The sequence below is a fragment of the Kryptolebias marmoratus genome, linkage group LG19, assembly GCF_001649575.2.
Source record: "Kryptolebias marmoratus isolate JLee-2015 linkage group LG19, ASM164957v2, whole genome shotgun sequence".
Taxonomy (NCBI): Eukaryota; Metazoa; Chordata; class Actinopteri; order Cyprinodontiformes; family Rivulidae; genus Kryptolebias; species Kryptolebias marmoratus.
The window spans coordinates 15,748,560-15,769,122 of NC_051448.1; the positions used below are offsets into that span (position 1 = coordinate 15,748,560).

The window sequence follows — 20,563 nt, forward strand, 5'->3', positions numbered from 1 at the left end:
ACCTAGAGGTTTGTGGTTTTTAGCTTAACTCTTCAATGAGAATTTCTCTCTGATGCTTCAAAATAAGATATTTGAGACAGCTATCTACTGCAGGTAGGACACTGACTGTTGGTCAGTTATTTAGATGTGCTTCTCCTTTTCAGATTATTTAAAGAATATCGCTACTTTGGAGATAGCAGTAAAGTAGGGCATCATGGCTGTCCCCTGCTTCCCCCTGCCCTTGATTTTGACACAAATATATCATACAAACACACGCTCACCTACATACAGACGCCACAAATGTCCACTCGCGCTCACATGGTGGCTGCCACACGATATGTATCTGGGTTACTTACTGTTGCATGAGCAGCCAGCTTCACTACTTCACCACTGCCAACACATTTATTTTTTGTGGAAAATGCGTTTTCAAATGTTTTTCAAGCTGAAATACCACTTTTTTTTTTAGTTGAGATTCAAGGTTAACATTTACCGCTCAGTTTTAAGACAAATTAAACAAAAACAGGACAAGAAAACAACCTACGCGTTACTTTATAATTATCACTAAGTGTGATGATCAAATAATAACAAATAACACACATACACATATAACTTTAAGATGGAAAAAACAAAAAAATAAGGGAAAGACACCACTGAACTGACCAATAAAAGAAATCAAAAGACTCCATTCGAGCAAAGTACAATAATAGCCACATTTATTTGTAATTACAAGCAAGTTCCCTTTACACTAAATTTTTTTCTTGACTTCATGTTTTATCCTTTATGTCATACATAAATGTACATTTCCAGAGTGCATACATTTAAGTTAATGTGGGGGAGGGCTTGTTAAATAAAGTGGTTCAAGGCATAGAAGGAAAAACAAGTCTCTCTTTTCATATGAGACTCTTGTCAAATACTGCTCTTCACAAGCGTTACTCAGTAGTGGTACTGTACTAAAAAGTGCACACAAGGTCTATGCAATACCAGACAGCTTCACAGAATATTATAAACAGTGTTGCTTTTCTCACATTCAACATCAAACGTGACAAACCCATTCAAAGGCACGGGACTCTCACATCAACGTCGTTTCTTTTAAAATGAAGTTTGTACTTACACGTGAGGTAATCCTTCACTTTAACTCTGTTTGCTTTTAGGAAAATGTCCGGAAAAATGATTTATGAGACACTCGGGGCGTTGAGTGCCACTGGGAAACTGGGAAGTAAGGAATACTTCTCTATCGTTAGTGAATGGACACAGTTCATTTGTCAAGGTGGAGGAAGTTCAGTTGTAGACTGACCGTTAAGTGTCCGTTAAAAAAACATCACCCAACAAAGGTGGGTGAATATAAAGGCTAATGAGAGTGAGAGACATACAGTCATGGGACAATGAAAGTCCACCTTCTTTCAGTTCTAGGGCTTCATGTATCAAGACATAATAAAAACTAAAATAATAGATCTTAACCTATCCAAATGTAACTCTAGTATAAGAAACCACACAACTGATTCCACCATATGATTACTTATTAAACACGAAGCCAAAACAGAAAAGCTGTGTGAAAAACTAAGTCCACCCTTGGCTGCTTTCATAGATTTATAAGTTGCTGCTGATTAAATGATCATCAGTGCGATCACCTCTATAAAAGCAGGAGCTCTGTCAGCTTGCTGCTCTGGAGCATACAGGTGTGTTTTGACACAATGTCAAGATGGAAAGACATCAGCAATGACCTCAGAGAAGCAACTGTTGCAGCCCAACAATCTGGAAAGGGTTAAAGGTCATTTCCAACAATTTGGAGTACAAATTTCTACAAAGAGAAAGATTATCCACAAGTGGAAAACATTTAGGACAGCTGCCGATCTTCTTAAGAGTGGATGTCCAAGCAGATTCACCCCAGGGTCAGACTGTGCAATGCTCTGAGAAATGACAAAACAACCAAGAGCTCCATGTCAGACTCTTCAGGCCTCAGCTAGCAGGTCAAAGGTTAAAGTTCATGACAGGACAAGTTAAAGAAAAGACTGAACAAGTACAGCGTGTTTGAAAGAGTTCTAGGAGAAAACCTCTGCTCTCTAAATAGAACATGGCAGCACAACTTATCTTAGTGAAGTTTCATCTGAATGAACCAGAAGACCTCTGGAGCAATGTCCTTTGGACAGAAAAGACCACAGAAGAGATGTTGCATAAGTCACTGAGTCGACTCTGAACTCCTCTGTAGACTGAGGGATTCTGGAGTTAAATGTGAGGCCATCTGTCTGACAGCTGAAGCAACGGGACAATAATCTCAAACACAGCAGCAAATCTACAGCAGAATGACACAATCAAGGTGCAGCAATGATCCAGTGTACAGAAGTCCAGACCTCCATCCGACTGACCTTAAGAGAGCTGAGAGAAACAAATGCCTGCAAACCTCATTGAACTGAAGCATCGTTAGAAACAGAGTGAGCCAGAAGTCCTCCATACCATGTGAGACACTGACAGTCCTACAGAAAGGGACTACTTCAAGTTCTTGCTGCTGAAGGTGGTTCTACGAGCTGTTGCATCATGGGGTGGACTTAGGCTTTCACACACAGCTTTTCCAGTTTGGCTTTGTTATAGTTTAATAAACAATGACATGGTGGACTTTATTGTGTGTTGAATATTTGTAGAAACTAGTAAAAACCAAGTCCTTTTTGTTAAGTCTGATATGATAAAGCTTAGAACTTAAAAGAGGCTGGACTTTTCCCCCCCATGACTGTATTCTTTGTGGTCTGAGGGATCTCCTCAGTGTATTGGGTAACTACGTAAATGTGTGTTAAAGGAAGGCCACTTCTATGAACTAAAACAGGATCCTGTAGTGTTTAAACATCCTGATTCGACTGGGGCAAAAGGTACAGAACACAAAAAGCAATCTGTTCACTTGAAACAGCAGTGTGTCATTATTTTGTCAGTTATTTCACAGTGATGTATAAAACCACAATGGGCCAATCGTTTAGCAAGTTCAACCAAAATGTTCCAGAGAAAATAGATTTACATTAATAAACATCTCTGCTACAGGGCTATTGTAACATTTACAGTTATTTAAATTCATGCAGACACTGTACAAAACAGAAACGAATAAAACAAACTTCCCTTTTCTTCCTTTTGAGGCAGAGTTGCCAACAGTTGCAAACTTTTTAAAAACTGGCCAAAACACACACACACACACACTCACGCACACTTTCTCTCTCACACACAAACATGCGTACACAAAAGGGGGGGGGGGGGAAAGGACAAAGTACTGCGTCACAATAATGTCCCAAATTTCACATTAGACAAATAATGGTTCAAATGACGGGTTTAAAAAAACAAAAATCATAGCAGCTTAGTTCTGTGAAAATAAAATGAAGAGTCAGAGAGCCGTCGGTGCTTTCCGCTTAAAGTAAAAGAGTTACACACTTGTATGATAAGCCTTCAGTGCAAACATGTAAAAGTGGAGTTAAATCTGATAAAGACAGAGGCTTTGAAGGCTAAATTTGGGGAGGTGCCTTTACAGTGCAAGTTGACCACTGAAAATCCGCCTTTGAGACAACTGAAACCTTGGCACATCACGTCCGTCTAACCATCAAATGATGACAAAACAATAAAGAGAAACTACTCTCTCTGTGCAATAGTTCAAGTAAGTTGTTTCCTGCAAACAGTTAGGTGTTCTACAACACGCCCTGTGGCTGTACCGGAGGAGACGACAACGTACAGGTGACGTACAAGTACACAAAAAGTGCTATTTACATGAAACAGGTCTCTGGACAGGACTGCACTCTACACCGAGAGGACCTCTACTCACCAGTTCAGCCTCAGATTTGATCTAATCCTTCCATCGGTTACAATTTGGGCCAAAGTTGGAGCAGCCTCGTCCAAGAGCTGTGGTCAGAAACCACACGGGCCGAACAATGTCTCAGAGTGAAGCGCACGTTAAATCCCTAAAGGGCCGTGTCGAATACTTGCTCCGACGAGGCCTCCTCCATGTCGTCCTCAGACTGTGACGCTTTGTTGTTGGGCTTCTCCGTTGTCGAGGAGGCGACGAGATTTCCGTGGATGTCGTCTTCGCTAAGCTTGGCCTTGCTGCTGTCCTGAACAAACTCCTGGATCTCCACGGGTAGCCGCCGGAACTTGTCTTGGTACTCTTGCTCTAGATCACTCTGCAGCTGTGTAGAAAAATAAATAAATCATGTTTTCCGGCTAAACAAGTAGAAGAACACAACCAGAGGATTGAATCTCTCATCCTGAATCTAACTTAGTTTGTCAACTGATTCTGGTGGCTTTAACATTTTTTTTTTTTTTTTTTTACAGTTGTACTAAAACATTGCGTCTTGACTTGAACAATTATTATCTTACCTGCTGTAGATAACGTTTTGAACAACCTCTTTCAGAACAGACTGACAAGCTAACAACTAGGTTGATGCTACAGACCGAGACATTTACCTTTTTAACTCCAATCTCAAAGTTTTCATAGTAGTTTTTGCAAAAACACAAAAACACACTTCTAAACCCCACAGGAATCAAAAAATAGTTATTTGGATAAAAAAGAGTCAATAAGGAATTTCATATTTGACCTTTCTTGTGGTCTTTATATCATCACATCTCATGGATTTATAATTCAGATCATGTTGATTATTATCTTATTCATTTACAACCTGATCCTTTAATAGGGTACAGATGTCATATTGTACACCGCATTATATTATTTTTGTTACATACTTAATGTGTTGCTGGTACACATATTTTTTTCCCTATATGTATACTTAATGTACCAACTTCAAGATTATTTCTAATATTTTTCTTCAAATTTTTAACAAGATCTTTGTCACATGCATTAATTGTGTGTGTATAGACTTTGTTTTTTGTTGGAAGAAGCGCAGAGGTCCAAATTGTCACTTAATAAATGTGTGCAATGGGAGCTCTATAGTGGTTCATGCAAACACTATTTCATAACCATTTTCATCTCTGTCAACTTCCACAGACACAATTATTGAAGTGCTATAATATTCCTGCTGGAAGCTGCAACAGAATTGCTACAACTAGCTGCTGACGCTGACATTTTTGACTGCAAACAATCACAGAATTCTTTGTAAAAACCTGTGTAATGCAAAACTGTTGGTGATGTAAAGGTTTATAAAATGGTGTTCAGACTTGTTTTAAAATGGCAGAACTCCACTTCGGTCTTGGCCCTGCTTGGCTTGGATTGTCAGTACAGTCAGAAGGAAACTATTTCTCCAAACAGAGATTGTTCAAAGAGCTGCCTACAACAGATAAGATATAATTTGTTTATAACTTTTCCACAGATTTTACTTCAAAAGATCTGAACTATTTGTCAGAGCGTACAAGATCCTTTAGCTTTGACAGCTACTTCTTGATAATTGGAACAGGTTGACGTACTGTATACAGCGCTCATTTATTTAAAAAAAACTTCACAACACTCACATGTATGTATGTATGTTAATTCTTCATCTTACCTTAGAAAAATAAAATAACCGGAAGAAGCCACGCTCCTTAGGAAGCCATTCACAACTTTTATTGATTACTTCTGTTGTTTGTGACAAAACTAACTGTTGAGATCTAAATTAAGAGACATTTTATAAAGCTGTTGGCTCCGATAGAGACTGAAATAATGCTGAAAAAATAACAGTAGTTCTGTGACTGGTCAGAGAGAGTCCCTGTCAGAAAAGACCTTGAACCATGGTATCCTCCTCTGGTATAGTTCAGTCCAGTGAGGCGCACCAGGATTCTCTCTGCACGCACGCACTAAATACTCCCTCCCCTCTCCGAGAAATAGAAAGTAGAAGATGTTTTCTCCGAGGCATAGACGCCCCCAATGATTACAGATGACAAGATTGTATTCATTTCATTGTGAGCCAATAATTGCTGTAATGCTGATTTCTGTTTAACTACATGGCTGGCTCCCAGGGGAGCACGGTAATTAAAAGAAAAGCTGCTAAGACGAATGGTGTCAGACACTCACAGCTCAGCATTACGAAGGATCAAAAATACCTGCAGGTGCAGAGAGGATTGGCGAGCGATCCATAAATTGCCTGAAAACCCCTCTGGTAATTGAGCGACTAACACCCGCCCTGAAGCTAAACAACGAACACAAAGCGTCCTAAACTGAACAATGAGCAAACTCTGAGCAAATACGATGCTATAAAACTGAACAAACTTTAAAAAAAACCCTCTGCATATAAACCTGCAGGAACTTCAAATAAAAAATAACCACTGACACACAAATTTGCACAATAAATTCAGCTACACCTCGTTCTTTCTCATGGAAACTATTCAACAAAACATCATTTTATTTCCTACGAGGAGGATAGTGACTCAAATAAAAGACAAGCTGCTCACAAAATAACCTTTTTAAATAGGTTATATAAAAAGATCATGTACATTTAAATGCAATTATATGCAAAGTTTAACATCAGTGGGATTTCAAGCTAAAATGGGAAGTTATTTGGTGGAAAGCAGAAAGGATTTAGAGTCCTGAGATATAAGTTTGAGAAAAGATTATATATATATATATATATATATATATATATATATATATATGACATGTAACAGTTTAAACATTCATACAATTTGCCTTCCATGAGATTTTGGCGAAAAACAAAGCAAACAAAAAACAGTGGTTGTCTGTCATTTAGTGATTTATCCCAGCAAATCACGCTTCCCTGTCTGCCAATCCGATGGACAAGTCTGCGTTTGATGGTTGCCAGGAGATCAGTATTTGTCTGATTGTATTGTGCCAAGTGTAAGGTTTGGTGGAGGGGGGATTATGGTGTGATGTGTGGATCAGTACACATTCGTCCCATGCAGTAATTTATAAGGCTTCCTATGAATGCAGTTTTAGGAATTGATCTTTTCTTCCCAAAAGGAACATTTCCAATCTAAACAATTTTAATTCCTGAAAGACAAAAATCAGGGCCATCTAACTTTTTTCTGTTAGATACAAAGTTGCTTTTTGGCTTTTAAATTTGCATAAAGATCTGGTCAACTTCAACCTGAGTCAAAAAAAAAGAGTATCCCTGCCTTGAAAGCTGACATCAGGTCATCAACTATGACATATATTATAGTTCTGGACCGAGTGTCACGGCCTTCGCTCATTGTTGGAAAGTCAAGCCAGCAGGGCCCGGTTTACAGGAGCTGCCATGTTGTTGTTTTGGAACCAGGGTGTGAGCTTGAGTCTCACCTACTCCCCCACACACAGTCATAGTGTTACATGATCTTTTTTTTAGGCACGAACAAACTAATTCCAGCTAGACATATAAAAAAAAAAAGAATATTTCAGCATACAGTGGAAATGTAAGAACTGTATGAATCAACAAGGACTTAAAACTTGTACTGGGACCAACCAGGGGACGCTGTTCCTTTTTGGCTTCAGCCTCTTCACAGTTCTGCCCACAGATGTGCCTGCCTTTTAATCCGTTTAGTATGCTCAGATGGGGTCAATGCAAATTATTTAAAAAATGGCAAAAATGGTCCTGACTATTCAGCCAACTGATCAATGGTTCTACACTTAGCTTATGTTGTGAACCTTTCTGTTTATGTGTGTGCACTAAAATGGTTGGATTTAAAAAACAAATACTTGATGGGGTACAGAATTGATCAATTGCTTTGATAATGAGTAAGAAATGCACGTTTTGAAGCATTTACATTAGGGTTTAAAAAATGCTTATCATCTCTTTTTACACTGAATTATCAATGTAATGTCCTGACAAAACAAATAATCAAAGTGACAACAGGCTGTCAAATCAACTCTGATGGGAAAATATCTCCTGAAATGACAAGTCAAACGGAGCAACAGCATCACACGACACATGTTACTGCTGCACACCCTGTGCAGAAGGAACACTGTTAAAAATAAACAGCTGGTAATCAGTAGTAATGACTCAGTTTTAGACTGCTCCCAAACTGTCTAAAAATCCAATGTTAGAGAAGTATTTTAAAATTTCGCTGATTACGTTCTTTATTACTCCACAGGGCGCCAGAGATGATTTCTCCATTTTGTTCACTGTTTTTAATGCTGTTAGTTGTCTGTTGAAAAAAAAACAAAACATTAAAGTGTTTGCTGTAAAAGAGCAACAGCAGATTGAATCCGGCAGATGATTCAAACAGCTACAGTACGTGACGCAGGCTGCGTGAAACGAAGCAGCTCTTGACTTGTGTCTCCCTGATGTTTCGGAGCGGCAGCCTACAGCGGCGCCTCCTCAAACCCCCGCCGAGCTCTGCGTTTCAAGGTCACCTTCGCTGGAACCTGCCCTCCTCCTCCTCCCTTCCCCGCACCTCTCTCTTTTTTTTTTTTGTCTTTCCGCTCCTCTCCGCAGGGTTTCACGTCAAAAGCAGATGGCCAAACATAAGCCGCAGCAACACACACGGCTTTCCTGCTCGGCTATGCGCATGACCTACTTGTGGGTGGGACAGTCTCCACGCTGTGTGTGTGCAGTCACTGTTTCTTCCCCCTCTTTCTTTTTGGTCTGTGTGATGGGGCACCTTATGATTAAAGCTGTCATCTTTCTCCCATCTGATTCCACCCATGAGAAGGAAGCAGGGGGCAGAGAAGTCTGGGGACGGCAGGCGCCTCTCAAAAAGCATGTGCATGTCTTCTCTATGTAATCAACAGCTCAGGAGGCAAACACAGACTGCCTTCTGTTAAAGTTTGGGCGCTGAGTAACGAAGACAGCTCTTCTGTTTCACGAAAGGAAACAGCTTGGGTTAAAAATAGTCCCACTGACTGATAGAGACATGTTTTCGAAGTTTGCCTGACCTATGGTTTCTACCTGACACCTTTCAGCTTTGGCAGGAAAAAATGTTGTTGTAAATGTCTAATTTTACAGCACAGAGTGGCATACATTTATCCTTTTGTCCTACACATGCAGAGACCGGACCCTGTCCCTGTTGTCCCTGGGCTTAAAGGTGGAGCACACCCTTGACGAGCCAAGGAAAGCAAACAACTATGCGCATAACGTCGATTTAGATTCTGGTTTCATTCGGAGGAAACCAGAGAAAACCCACACATGGAGGGGAGAACATGCAAACTTCCTCACAGAAGAGCTCTAGCTGAGATCCAAACCAGAGACCTTCATGTTGAGATCATTACAGTCATGAATAGGAACATGATGCTAATTAAAACCCTCCTAAATGTTCAGACTCTTCAAACCTTCTTCCTGCAACAACTGCTGACAGCTAAAACAGATTTATTCACCTCAAAGAAAGATCGCAACAAGAAATCAAACTACTTTCACGTAGCTGCCTCCTCAGTTTGAAGTGTGATCAAGAAATAAATGAGCGCTATACGAACAGTGACGTTCAAAGTCTGGAGGAAAGAGAAAACTTTACGAGAACTGCTTGTATTGTTGGTAGATGGATAAATCAGAACCACTACCTGAGTGCAAAATACTTGAGGAAGATTGATCAAAGTCTGGAATGCTGTGCTCTGCGGACATAACTGAACCAATATAACCCTTCTGACAAACTCAGATGGAAAAACTAATCTCCCAGCCCATCAACCTTTAAAATCCTCCTTTATTTTTATGTTTTGTAAATGAACATCCAAACAAGTTTGTAGGTTTTTGGAAGCTAGTTCTGCTGGTTTATAAAATTAAAAAAGAAGTCTGTGTGCATATAAAATAATCCTATTTAGAGAAGAAACGGCACAAAATACAATAAAAAGACACCAATCCATCTGTCAGGCATGAAGGTTGAAAGCATCATGCGTTAGGCTCATATTGAAGAGAATCAAACTAAGTGGCAAAGACACAAGTTTAATAAATCATGGTTCAGTATGTACCTCAGTATGAGGATTATTGTTCAGTGCAGGTTTGGTACAACAGGAAAAAGAAACAGAAGCTAGATTTAAAAAAAAAAACAGACAATAACTCTACTAGAAGCAGAGAGGGTCTGAGGTAGCAGATCATGTACAGCAAGGCAGGATTTGTCAACTGGAAGTCTTTTTTGGTCCAGTTTTAACTGCATACAGGGACCTACAGGCCAGGTGTCAAACAGAAAGTTTGATAAACTTTAGAAAGATATCTCTCTCTTGGGTCAAGAAAATATTCCAAATACAAATAAAAGAAAACAAAATACCAATATATAATATCAAACAAATACACAAATAGCCTGCCATACAGGTTTTAATAAATAACTTCACTGCTTGCCATACCTGCACCTCTCTTTGCTCTTCACTGCTGCAGATCACAACCATAAAAACTTGATTTGAAACAAGCAGGCAGGTCTTTAGCCTTCTGCTTGTTATTCTGAAGCAGCCACTCATGCGTTGTTAGATGTAGAGTGCTCTACAGATGATCTTCTTCCACTTCTTTTCTGCTGCGGTCATTAGCAAATTGCAGTTAAATATAATGTGCGCCCACTTCTAGATGGGAGCGGCGATGTACCTGTGACAAATATATTCATCGTGTTCTTCGATGTACCTGTGCCAAATGTCTGTACTGCGATGGTTCGGTATGAATACATGAACCGTTACACCCTGACGGATAGATAGATGGATGGATGGATGGACCTTAAAGGCAGTACATGTGATTTTCTTGCCGAAGATTGAGCGGATATTCCTGAACAGTAACTATAAGCATGTACAACATAATAATTGCCAAAAGAGCATAAAACTGACCGTGCAAGGTGCTATTTTCTCTTGGGTCTTTTTTTTTTTTTTTTTTTTTTTAAGAAAAAAGCAGAAGTAACAGAAAGTTTCATCAAAACTTTTGCATCTCTCTGTGTGGGCCGGTGTCTGTTTGGGCGCCAACCACCAGCAGCTCCTTTTCAACCAGCTTTTGAATCTGTGTATCGTCCCTGGAGACTTCTCATCTGTCAACAAACTGCACCCCCCACCCATCCACCCACCCACACAAACACACACATTTCTGTCTTTCTTAAAATACAGCACTCAGTGACCTTCTTCATCAGCTGTCCTCATTCTGGGAAACTATCGAGGGAAGCAGAAAAGGCCTCCGAAGAGCCAAATTAATTCTTTGCTTTGAGCTGTGACATAACGCCTGCTGCAGCATCACATTAAAATCCACAACCAGCACAGCACATGCATACCACACAGTTACGCTTCGTCTGAGGGAAACACTTCCTTCACTTTTGTTCTTGCTTTATAAAAGTCAGTTTAACGCAGCTCATATTAGAGCAATTTTAACTTCAGTGACACAAATCAGAACGTCTAAAGCTCATATTTGTGCTTCATGGTCTGTACTAGTATGTGTTTCCTGACCTTGAAGCAGATTAACATACCTAAAACAAAGTCCAATTAGGCTTAAACCCATGTCCGAGAGACAGGAAGTAGCAGGGCTTTTAGGAGAAAAAAAACATGTGGCTATACAGTAATGGACGCAGAAAAAAAGTTGTGAGTTAAAGAGCAGCACAATCCTTCATTTATATAAAGTATTCCCCACTTTAAGGATACCAAATTAACCAGAACAGTTTAAAATAATAAAAAAAGAAGGGTAAAAAGAGCAACAGAACAAGCTTAAGTTGGATTTTCTCCTTTTCTGTGTGAGAGCGTGACCTTTCCTGACTCCTCTCAGATCATTTATCTGCCGCTTTGCTGGAGTTTTTCCTTTGACTCCTCTCTTCAGGCGCAAGAATCAAAAAAAAAAAAAAAATACAAACACTCCTTCACATCCTTGCCGCGCACGTCTGTGCAATAATGAGTGTTTCCCCTAGAAGGTTTGGTTCAAAAGGGAAGCTTAGCTATAAAATGTGATTGGTGGTACTTCAGTGTTTTTACTTCAGACGCTGAAATGAATAACGTTCAAACGTAGAAATGGTCCTGATCGTTTCGAGTACAGAAGCTGACTGCGGATAAGTAAATCTGATAAATGAATCTCGTCTAAATGTTAAACGTTTTGTGTTGTTTTTACTAAAATGTCATACCTAACATACCGATAATCTTTCTCCATCACCACCCTTTTGTCTGCTCCAGTAAAACTGCTCTTCTGATAGATTATAAGGTTTCTGCAGGTCTTTACTTGGATTTTTAACAAACCCTTCTCTGTGAAAATGTCCAGGACTGTAAAGTTGGAAGGCATTTATGGTCTCAAACTGGTCTTTACTTCCCTCGCTCGGAGTCTGGAGAGGATTCGAGCTCAAGTTCTAAGTTGTTTATATTGTTCATTTCGCTGCATGTTGTTAAAAAGTCAGATGTTGCCAAGTTTCTCTTTGAACGGCCCAGAATCCTAATGCATACGTTTTCTCATTGTGTTTACTATAATAGAGCTGCCTAGATCACTGGCTGACAAAACCCAGGTTACACCTAACCCCAAAGCACATGACAGTGCAGAAGGTGGTCCTGAATGCTGATTTTTTCTTTTTTTTTGCTGCATGATCAAAAGTCTTCTCTTTCAAACTCTTCTTTGAAGTTGAGCCCTCCTCAGTCAGTGTTCCTGGAAACCAACCATATTTTATTGAGAGTGTGTGGACAGTCCTGAAAATGGACGCTGTGGCACTGAACTACAGCAGGTTCAGCACGTAGCAAAGCTTTTGAGTTCACTCTCAGCCATTTGGTTATTATTTTATTCAACAGGGTAGCTACCTGTGTTGACTTCTCTCATACAAAGTCTGTAAACCATATTAGAGCCAAATCTCATTTCCTGGAGTTACCCTAACACCAACCACCTGGCTTTTAATTTGAAATTTCGCAGAGTAGCTGTGAAAATATTCCACTGTGAAATGAAACACTGCTTTAAGACGCTAAAGTGCCAAAAACTCTTTCTTTTTACCAAAACAGACGAAAAGTCGTACATGGCGCACCCCCATATAATCCATGTAACTAGTTATCTTACTTGCAACAGACTCTGGTGCACATTAGTGTCCCAGTTTTGAAGTCTTGGTGTTTGAGTTCTTGTTCTCAGACACCTGTCAGCCATCACTAACCTGTTCTCCCTCATTAATCCCTCGTCGCAGAAAATATAAGCCCATTCTTTTCACTCACTCTCTGTTGTCAGATCCTCATATCACTCGCCTGTTCAGTTCTGGATTGTTTTCATTACCTGCTTTTTGATTTCCCTTATTAAAGCATTTTGGATTCCACCTGCCTATGTTGGGTCCTGATCAACCAACAGCCACCTGAAGCATTACAGTAAGTTTGACAAAAATGCTGAATGTAAGACACTGGATTCTATAAACTTGACAATGTTTATGCCATTAAAAATATTTTTAGCCAAGCAAATGCTTACATTTGTATGGCTAGCATAGTTTATGTGCCTTCATATTAACTGTGCTGCTGAAAAATACTGGTTTTATGGGTCAAATAACCTTACTCTATTAACCTCCCTCTACATCACAACTCCTGCGAGTCTGTGTTTGTCTGTCTGTTAGCAAAATATCTCATGAAACACTGGTTGGATTTCAATGAAACCTTCAGACAATAATCACTGGACATACATCTACAACTGATCCATTTTTGGAGTCAAACTGGATCAAAATGGCTACCACAGCTAATTAACCTTAGCAAACACGTAAATGGCTACAATTCAGTCAGTTTTACAGATACTGAGCTCAGATTTGGTGCAGTGGTAGCTGAAAGTAATCCCCAGCACACACTCTGAGCACTAACAGATTGTGCGACATCTTAGCTTAAAACTTTGGCATGAAAGGCATTCTTTCAAAGAGTCCCTTCATTTGTCAAAAGTAATGCAATGAAACTTCTGTTTTATATAGTGCCAAAGACAGACACTTCTTTACATGCATCTAAAACAAACACTGTAGTACTTTCCTGTGTTTTTTTGTTTATAACCCAAATTCTTCTCCGTCTTCCATTCCCTCCCTGTTTACTGCTTCTTCTTCTTCACATTGCAAAGTAATAAAGCTGTTCTGACCTTTTTCATTGGCTTATCTCTAATGGTTTGTTGTGAGTACAAATTAAACAAATAAACAGCTCTGCAAGCCGAAGCCCGCCTCCTCGAACTCAACTGTAGCGGGGACAGTTTTCAGCATGAGTGAACGTTTCTTAGATGGAGCACAACCCAGGAGAGCGTCATTAGCACATGTGGGCATCCATAACGAACACTCGTGCGCTGATCTAAAATAGCAACTAGCGTAACAGAGCGAAGGGGTAACCAAGCGTGCGACATGTACGCACGCACGCACGCCCGCGCACGCGCGATAGATTTTACATCACTGCCTCTGGTTTGTACTCGGTGTTCCCTGTGGGTTTTTCTGTGTGTGTATGTGTGTGTGTCCGTGCTCACAAGTGCATTATTGATGCAATTGTGCGGCGGGGAGCGATGATGCAGATCAAAGTCTGTGCTGAGGGAACATGGTGGCCACCTCTCCAGCACCCAGTGACAGAGGGATGCTAAAAGAGATTCAGGGAGAAGGTCATATACCTGCTCGAGTGTGCGTTCAGCTCGAGACCTCCATGTGTCCTCCAACCTGTTTGCTCCCTCCCTCTCTCTCCGCTCACCCTTCCTCTTCCTCCTCCACCTTCGGCAGCCATCTACGAGATTGCGTCACAAGTACTCAGATCCAAATTAACAGATTGCAGAGAGTCATGAAGGATAGAGGAGGATAAGAGGGGAGGGGAGGGGAGGGGAGAGGAGAGTGGGGGATCTGAGTTTCCATGACGACTGCACAGGACTCCTGCTTGAGTGTGTGTGTGTGTGTGTGTGTGCGCCTCTATGTGTGGAGATGTGTGTGTTGATTTGAGGCTTTCACAGCAGGGAAACACCATGAGATATTTTCTCTTTTATTCATAAAAAAACAAAAAACAAAATAATAAAAGAAAAAACTGCAGATGTGTGTGCAACACGAGCTCTCTCTCTCACACACACACACAAACACACCATGTTGTACAACATATTGCATTGTCACTACAGTCACTCTTTTACAGACACAAAAAAAAGTGCAAATGGAAAACTTACTAAGTCCATCTTGTGCTGAGGCTGGACCAATATGTACTCTCCAACAGATCTGAGACTAAAGCTAAGAGAACAAAACCTAAAAAAATAGAAGTGTGAAATGATTCAGCTGAGGTTATAACATATTCTTCACATCTATGTGAAAGATATGGAATCACACATCAGTTCTTATTCATTTCAAAGCTAAGTTTATGGTTCTATTGCATATTTCAAACCAATTAGCCATAACATTATGACTACTGAAAGGTAAAGTTAATAACAGTCCTTGTTTTGTTACAATACAATGTCCCTTTACATAAACGTACATAAATCTTTTTTTAGGCTACTCACACTCCATCCAACAGCACTCCCATTGAGTTCAACAAGACAGCTATGAGCCAAGGAACGACTCAGAAAACACGACTAAAGGATTTTATGAACTAAGTCCGTATTCTGTGTCCAGTATTTGACCACATTAAAATATAACTAAAGAGTTAGATTATGCCAATCATCTAAAACAAACCTCCTAATTACCAATCTGATGGGATTTGATGGTTCTGGTAGAATTCAATACAATAAAATATTAGAGGATGAATAGTGGCTCAAATGAAACTTTTAATAAAAACATAGTTACTACCATAAGATTCTTCTGATTTTCTTTATCTGGACATGCAGCGATCCTACCTTAAAGAGGTCAGATGTTTTGAAGTGGGTTTCTGTGGAAAATTTATTAATATCTAACCTGTTGTAGATGGCTCTATAAATGATCGCATTTCAGAGAAATAATTTATTTCTGACTGAACCAACGAGTTACTGGCAAGGCCGAAGGCTAAGACCAAAGAGCTGCTGTGTTTAAACAACTCCATTTTCATAAAAACTTTATAGCAGCTGATATGAACGCTACATTCAAATATTTCACTTACTGTCAGTTTTCTGTTACGTGGCTAGTTGTGTAGTTATTTTCAAACACAAATACTGTCAGCAGCATTTAGCACTTCCAGCAGGAATAATATAATTTTTCTAGTTGAATAACCGTGTGATGGGAAATTTCTGTCAATGCCATGAAATTTTGAAGCTGGGGTTGTTTTAAGACAGAAACAATCCACTTTGGCTCCTCTTAGACAAACAATTAGCTCATCAATTCAATCAGAATTAAACTCTTTTTTTTCCCCCCCAAAGTGAGATCATTTTAAAAAAAGCAACAGGTAAGATATTAATTGTTCATAACTTTTCTAAAATAGCCTACCTACTACTTCACCTGTGTGATCTTAAAGAAAACTAAAGAAGAAGACGCCATAATACGGAACAAGGGTAACGTCTCATTCGGCTGCGACTGTTAGGAGGAAAGTTCAAAGTTGTGAACAAATTGTGAGAAAACAGACAAATGAGTCTGCAACTAATTTTAGAGAACATTTGACCCGCCGATGTTTTGAACACGCCTCTGCGGCTCACGCAAGGAAATAAAGAACCCCTGCGAATGCTTTGAGACGTTCTGCACACTCCCTCGCAAACGCTGCTCACCAGTGAAGTAAAAACCGTGGCAGCCCAGAGAGAACACTGGCTGAAAGTCTGTGTGGGAACAACTTGTGTCATCGTGCTGTGTCCTGCTGATTCCTAGCGGGGGCTTTGATTGGCTCATTATCGGGACAGTGACACCTGACTGCACATCCTGGGAGCGACAACAACCCATGCTGTGCCTCTGAACTCTGGTTCAGTCCGGCGCGCAGCCCGCCTACCATCAGCGCGCAGGACCCCGGGATCTCACAAACACAAGTTGCTGAAAAAGGTTTCCGTTGCTCGACAGCGTGTGTCTGGGTACACACATGTGCACATTGTAATAAGCTGCGGAGCACTCAGAGTTTCCACCAGGGATGGTTATAGATGTCCATTATTGGCTCCTATGAGCCTAGAGAGGAAACTGGGTCAGACCTGTATGTAAGAGTGTGTATCTACTTCTCTCTGACTCAGAACAAACTACTAGATATTCTTTAAATTAGCCCAGCAGTGGTCATACGCTTACATTCATTATCCACTTTTTCTCTCTTCCCTTGGTTTCTGTGTTTGTGAACGTTTACATTCATCTAAAAACTAAATACCTAATAGATTTTTTCCCCCTTGTAGTCTTATTTAATAGAAGTTGATCATACAAAGTATATATTTTAAGGTTTACCTACAGTCGCTCACACATTCATACACAATGGAGCTGCGTTGAAGAGCATCCACATGCTGTTACACAGAACTGGGATCACTGGAAATAAATACAACACAGCTTAGCATGACCAACATATGTGCAAACTACTCATACAGCAGGAAGTCAGGCCAGCCAAAAAGAGGAGCAATGGAAGAGACTTTAGAAGAAGCGATAGGAAAACTACTGGGGGAAAAAAATAATTAAATAAATAAAACCTTCTAATTCAATTCCTGAAGGCTCTTGATACACAGATTTAGCGGGATTTAGCAGTAATATAATTTGACGGCATCATTTTCAACAGAAATGCTTCCCTTTTACTGTCACTGTTACTGTAAAGCTGTGGAGCTCATCGTGAGACTTACTTCCCCAAAACACAGCCCTGGGATGTTTTCTGCTCGCTGGCGGACTTGTGACCTTTGACTCCTGCTTACTGTCGTCGCATGAGAACAGACACGGCAGAGATGGCTGATCATCACTGAACAGCCTTAGTGAGGCAAATTAAATTTAGATAGATGTTGATTTAAACAAAACAATAAATGCTCATTTATTCTGAAAAACGCTACTCTGATGACATTGTTTTAATCAGTTTATTTTAAGTAATTTCTGCCTTTTGGAAAACTTATTTTAGTAAGTTTATATCTGCTTTAGGGACTAAAGTTTATTCTCCTTTTACTGGGGCTTTATAGAAAGGCACGAAGGACCTCATATATGAGAGTTTCTAGGCTGAATTTCTCCACTTCGCCTCCCACACTCGACTACAGGTGGTCTCAAAGAACAAAAGCGGAGTGTGGGAGGTGAGGGGAGTTGTCTCCAGCAGAAGACCTCTGATTTGTGCCCACATTTGGAGAAAAACAACAACAACAACAACAGTGTGCACTACGCTCGGCAACCCCTTCAGAGCGCCCGCTGTCAAAATGAAGCCATCTTTCTCGCTGGCAGTCTGTTGTAAAATGGCTTGTGTCGCTGAAGAATAAACTCTTCACGATGCAATAAAAATGAAAGGGAACTGAGGAGAAGGAAACGAATGCTGCGGCAAGGCGTTATGTCACAGCTCAAAGCGCAGAGAAAACGTCTGCTTAATGATCAACAACATTTGAGTTTATTAGAAGGCAGGGATGTGCAGCCTGCCCTCTTATTTGGATCTGAATAAAACTAAAAATTTTGCACAAAAGCTTTTATTTTTACTCGGCTGTCTTCAAAGTTTTCTTTTGGCTCTAAATAAATGAACAAATAAGTAAGTCAGCAGTGAAGTGAGTAAATACACAAATAAGAACTAAAAAAAAATGCATACCTGAAATAAGCTAAATAAAGAATATGTTTATATATGTAACAGTAAAGGAAAATGATATTACTGCTAAATCCCGCATTTTATACATATACATGATTTTGACTGAATTTTACTTTTATTTAATACCAGAACTGATAAATAAAAAATATTTATTTTACATAAATCTTTCTGAAGTCCCTCCACTAGTGTAACACAATAAACTGTGGTTTTATCACACAAAAAAATCATGTCTAAAATGGTCATAAAATGTTTTATATTACAAATAGATTGATGAGAGACAGCCTCACTGTATCTCCTGAATAGATCTAAACCAGGGGTGGCCAGTCCTGGTCCTGGAGGGCCACCATCCTGCAGGTTTTACTTGTTTCTCTGCTCCAACACACCTGATTTGAATCACTGTGTCATTAACAGGCTACTGCAGAACAAGAAGAGGTGATTTAACCACTGAATCAGGTGTGTTGGAGCAGGGAAACAAGTGGCCCTCGAGGACCAGGATTGCCCACTTCTGATCTAGACATTTCAGGGGTTTGGAGTTTTATTTTCTCTGAAACATGCACGCATTCAAATAAAAGATTTGCTTGTTATTGAGCAGTTTGCCAAAGAAATCTCATTAACTTGGACGCTGAATCCGAGCACACTGCTGAGGTGTGATCTCACAATATGCAGGCCAACCTGCTGTCTCTTATCGTGTATGGATTACACCAAAAAGATTAATTCCAGTAATTACTAGCGTAAACTGTGTTAGTGCAATATTTGTCAAGGTTCAGTCAGCAGGAATATGCATGCTAACTGTTGCCAACCAGCAGTCCAAGTGTGTAATCTTGCAGGGTAATATTGAAACTCTAACGCTGTGTTAGTACTCAACACGGGGATCCGAAGCTGTTCTTACCCTGCTCCACAGCAGCACAATCCTCCTACAATGACAGTGACAGTGAATAACGTGTTACCTGGAAGAATAAACTTGCTTAAAACTCCCAGAACGCTGAAGCATCAACCAGATCATACATGAGTATGATGGCATTACAGCCTGAGTCCAGAGAGCCCATTAATGAATATATGAGCATATGATGAGGCAATAAATCAGTTTCCTGCAGCTCTTCTTCATACTGATGTAGTTTACACTGAGCACAGCAAAGTACAACCCAGCAGGTGTCGATACTGAAACCTCAGCTGACAAAGTCTGGTACCAGAAACACAACGGAAAGAGTCACAAAACAGTCAGAAATCCTTTTAGGAAGAGAAGCCACTTCAGTCTGCTTACATTTTTGTGTAAGAGTCAGATAAAGATAATACATGTGTCTCAGACTGCCATCTAGTGGTTAAAACATGGAACAACTGTTTATTTAAAGACAGGAGTATTTTTCTCACCATATACTGATCATTTTCTCTATATAACTGCAGTTACTGTATATAGGAGCCTGGATCTGTGTAAAACAACCAATATAAATATTTATTTTGACCAAACATGTTTAAATTTTGTTGAAAAACAAACAGAAATGACCTCAGATTTTGTAGTCATACCAGTTTACTGTGAGTCGTAACACGAATAGTGTGATTGCTGATTCATATTGTTGTACAAGCTTACAATCTAACTACTTCTGTATACTTTGTGCTATTTTATCCATCCATATATCAAACGTTCAGCCCAGTCAGGAGATGGCTGCTATGACTTCTGTTTTTTGTAACTTTTATACTTTTCGAAATATTCAACTATATTTACAAATATGTTCTCCTTAGAAATACATGGAGAGCTACTCAGTTTCTTCAGAAACACAGTCTTTGAATGACTTGCTCTATTTTTGACTTTTTGTGCTCCTTTTAGTTTTCAGCTGCTACTTAGTTTAGCCTTTAGCTACTTTAAGCTGGCTAATTCCTATTCCTACTTCTTCCTATTCCCATTATATTTTAGCTAACATTCTGCTCCTTTTATATATTAGCTATCTTTTAGCTAATTTTAGCTTCTTCTTACTCTTTCACTAATTTAGCTATTAGCTGGTCTATTGCTAATTTTAACGAGCATTTTGGCACTTTTGGCTTTTAGCTAGTGTTTTGCTCTTTTTAACTTTGATAACTCAGTTTCAGCGAGGGCATTCAGCGCTCAGCACCCACACTGCTAATTTGCAGAACATGTAATTTCTCTAGAAATAATAAGCGACTGTAATTACAGACACACGGACAGCATCTGAACAGCTTTCCACACGGAGCCTCCTGATGAGGATTTACGCTAAAAGTTCAGGTTATCAAACTGAACTTTGAGCT

At 39.8% G+C, this 20,563-nt stretch overlaps 1 protein-coding gene across 2 annotated transcripts in view; it reads right to left on the reverse strand.

The window, feature by feature from the left end:
* Positions 1–675: 675 nt before the first annotated feature.
* Positions 676–20,563, reverse strand: part of LOC108231840 (1-phosphatidylinositol 4,5-bisphosphate phosphodiesterase beta-1) — a 141,946-nt gene continuing 122,058 nt past the window's right edge. Inside the window, exons 33-34 of one of the 2 annotated variants that reach the window (XM_037981634.1) lie at positions 19,194–19,218; positions 3,988–4,130 (exon numbers count right to left, since the gene is read on the reverse strand). In XM_037981634.1, the coding sequence (XP_037837562.1) occupies positions 4,120–4,130; positions 19,194–19,218 (36 nt within the window). In that variant the 3' untranslated portion in view covers positions 3,988–4,119. Of the gene's footprint in view, positions 4,131–19,193; positions 19,219–20,563 lie in introns of both variants that reach the window. The other variant, XM_017409192.3, reaches the window with a different exon arrangement.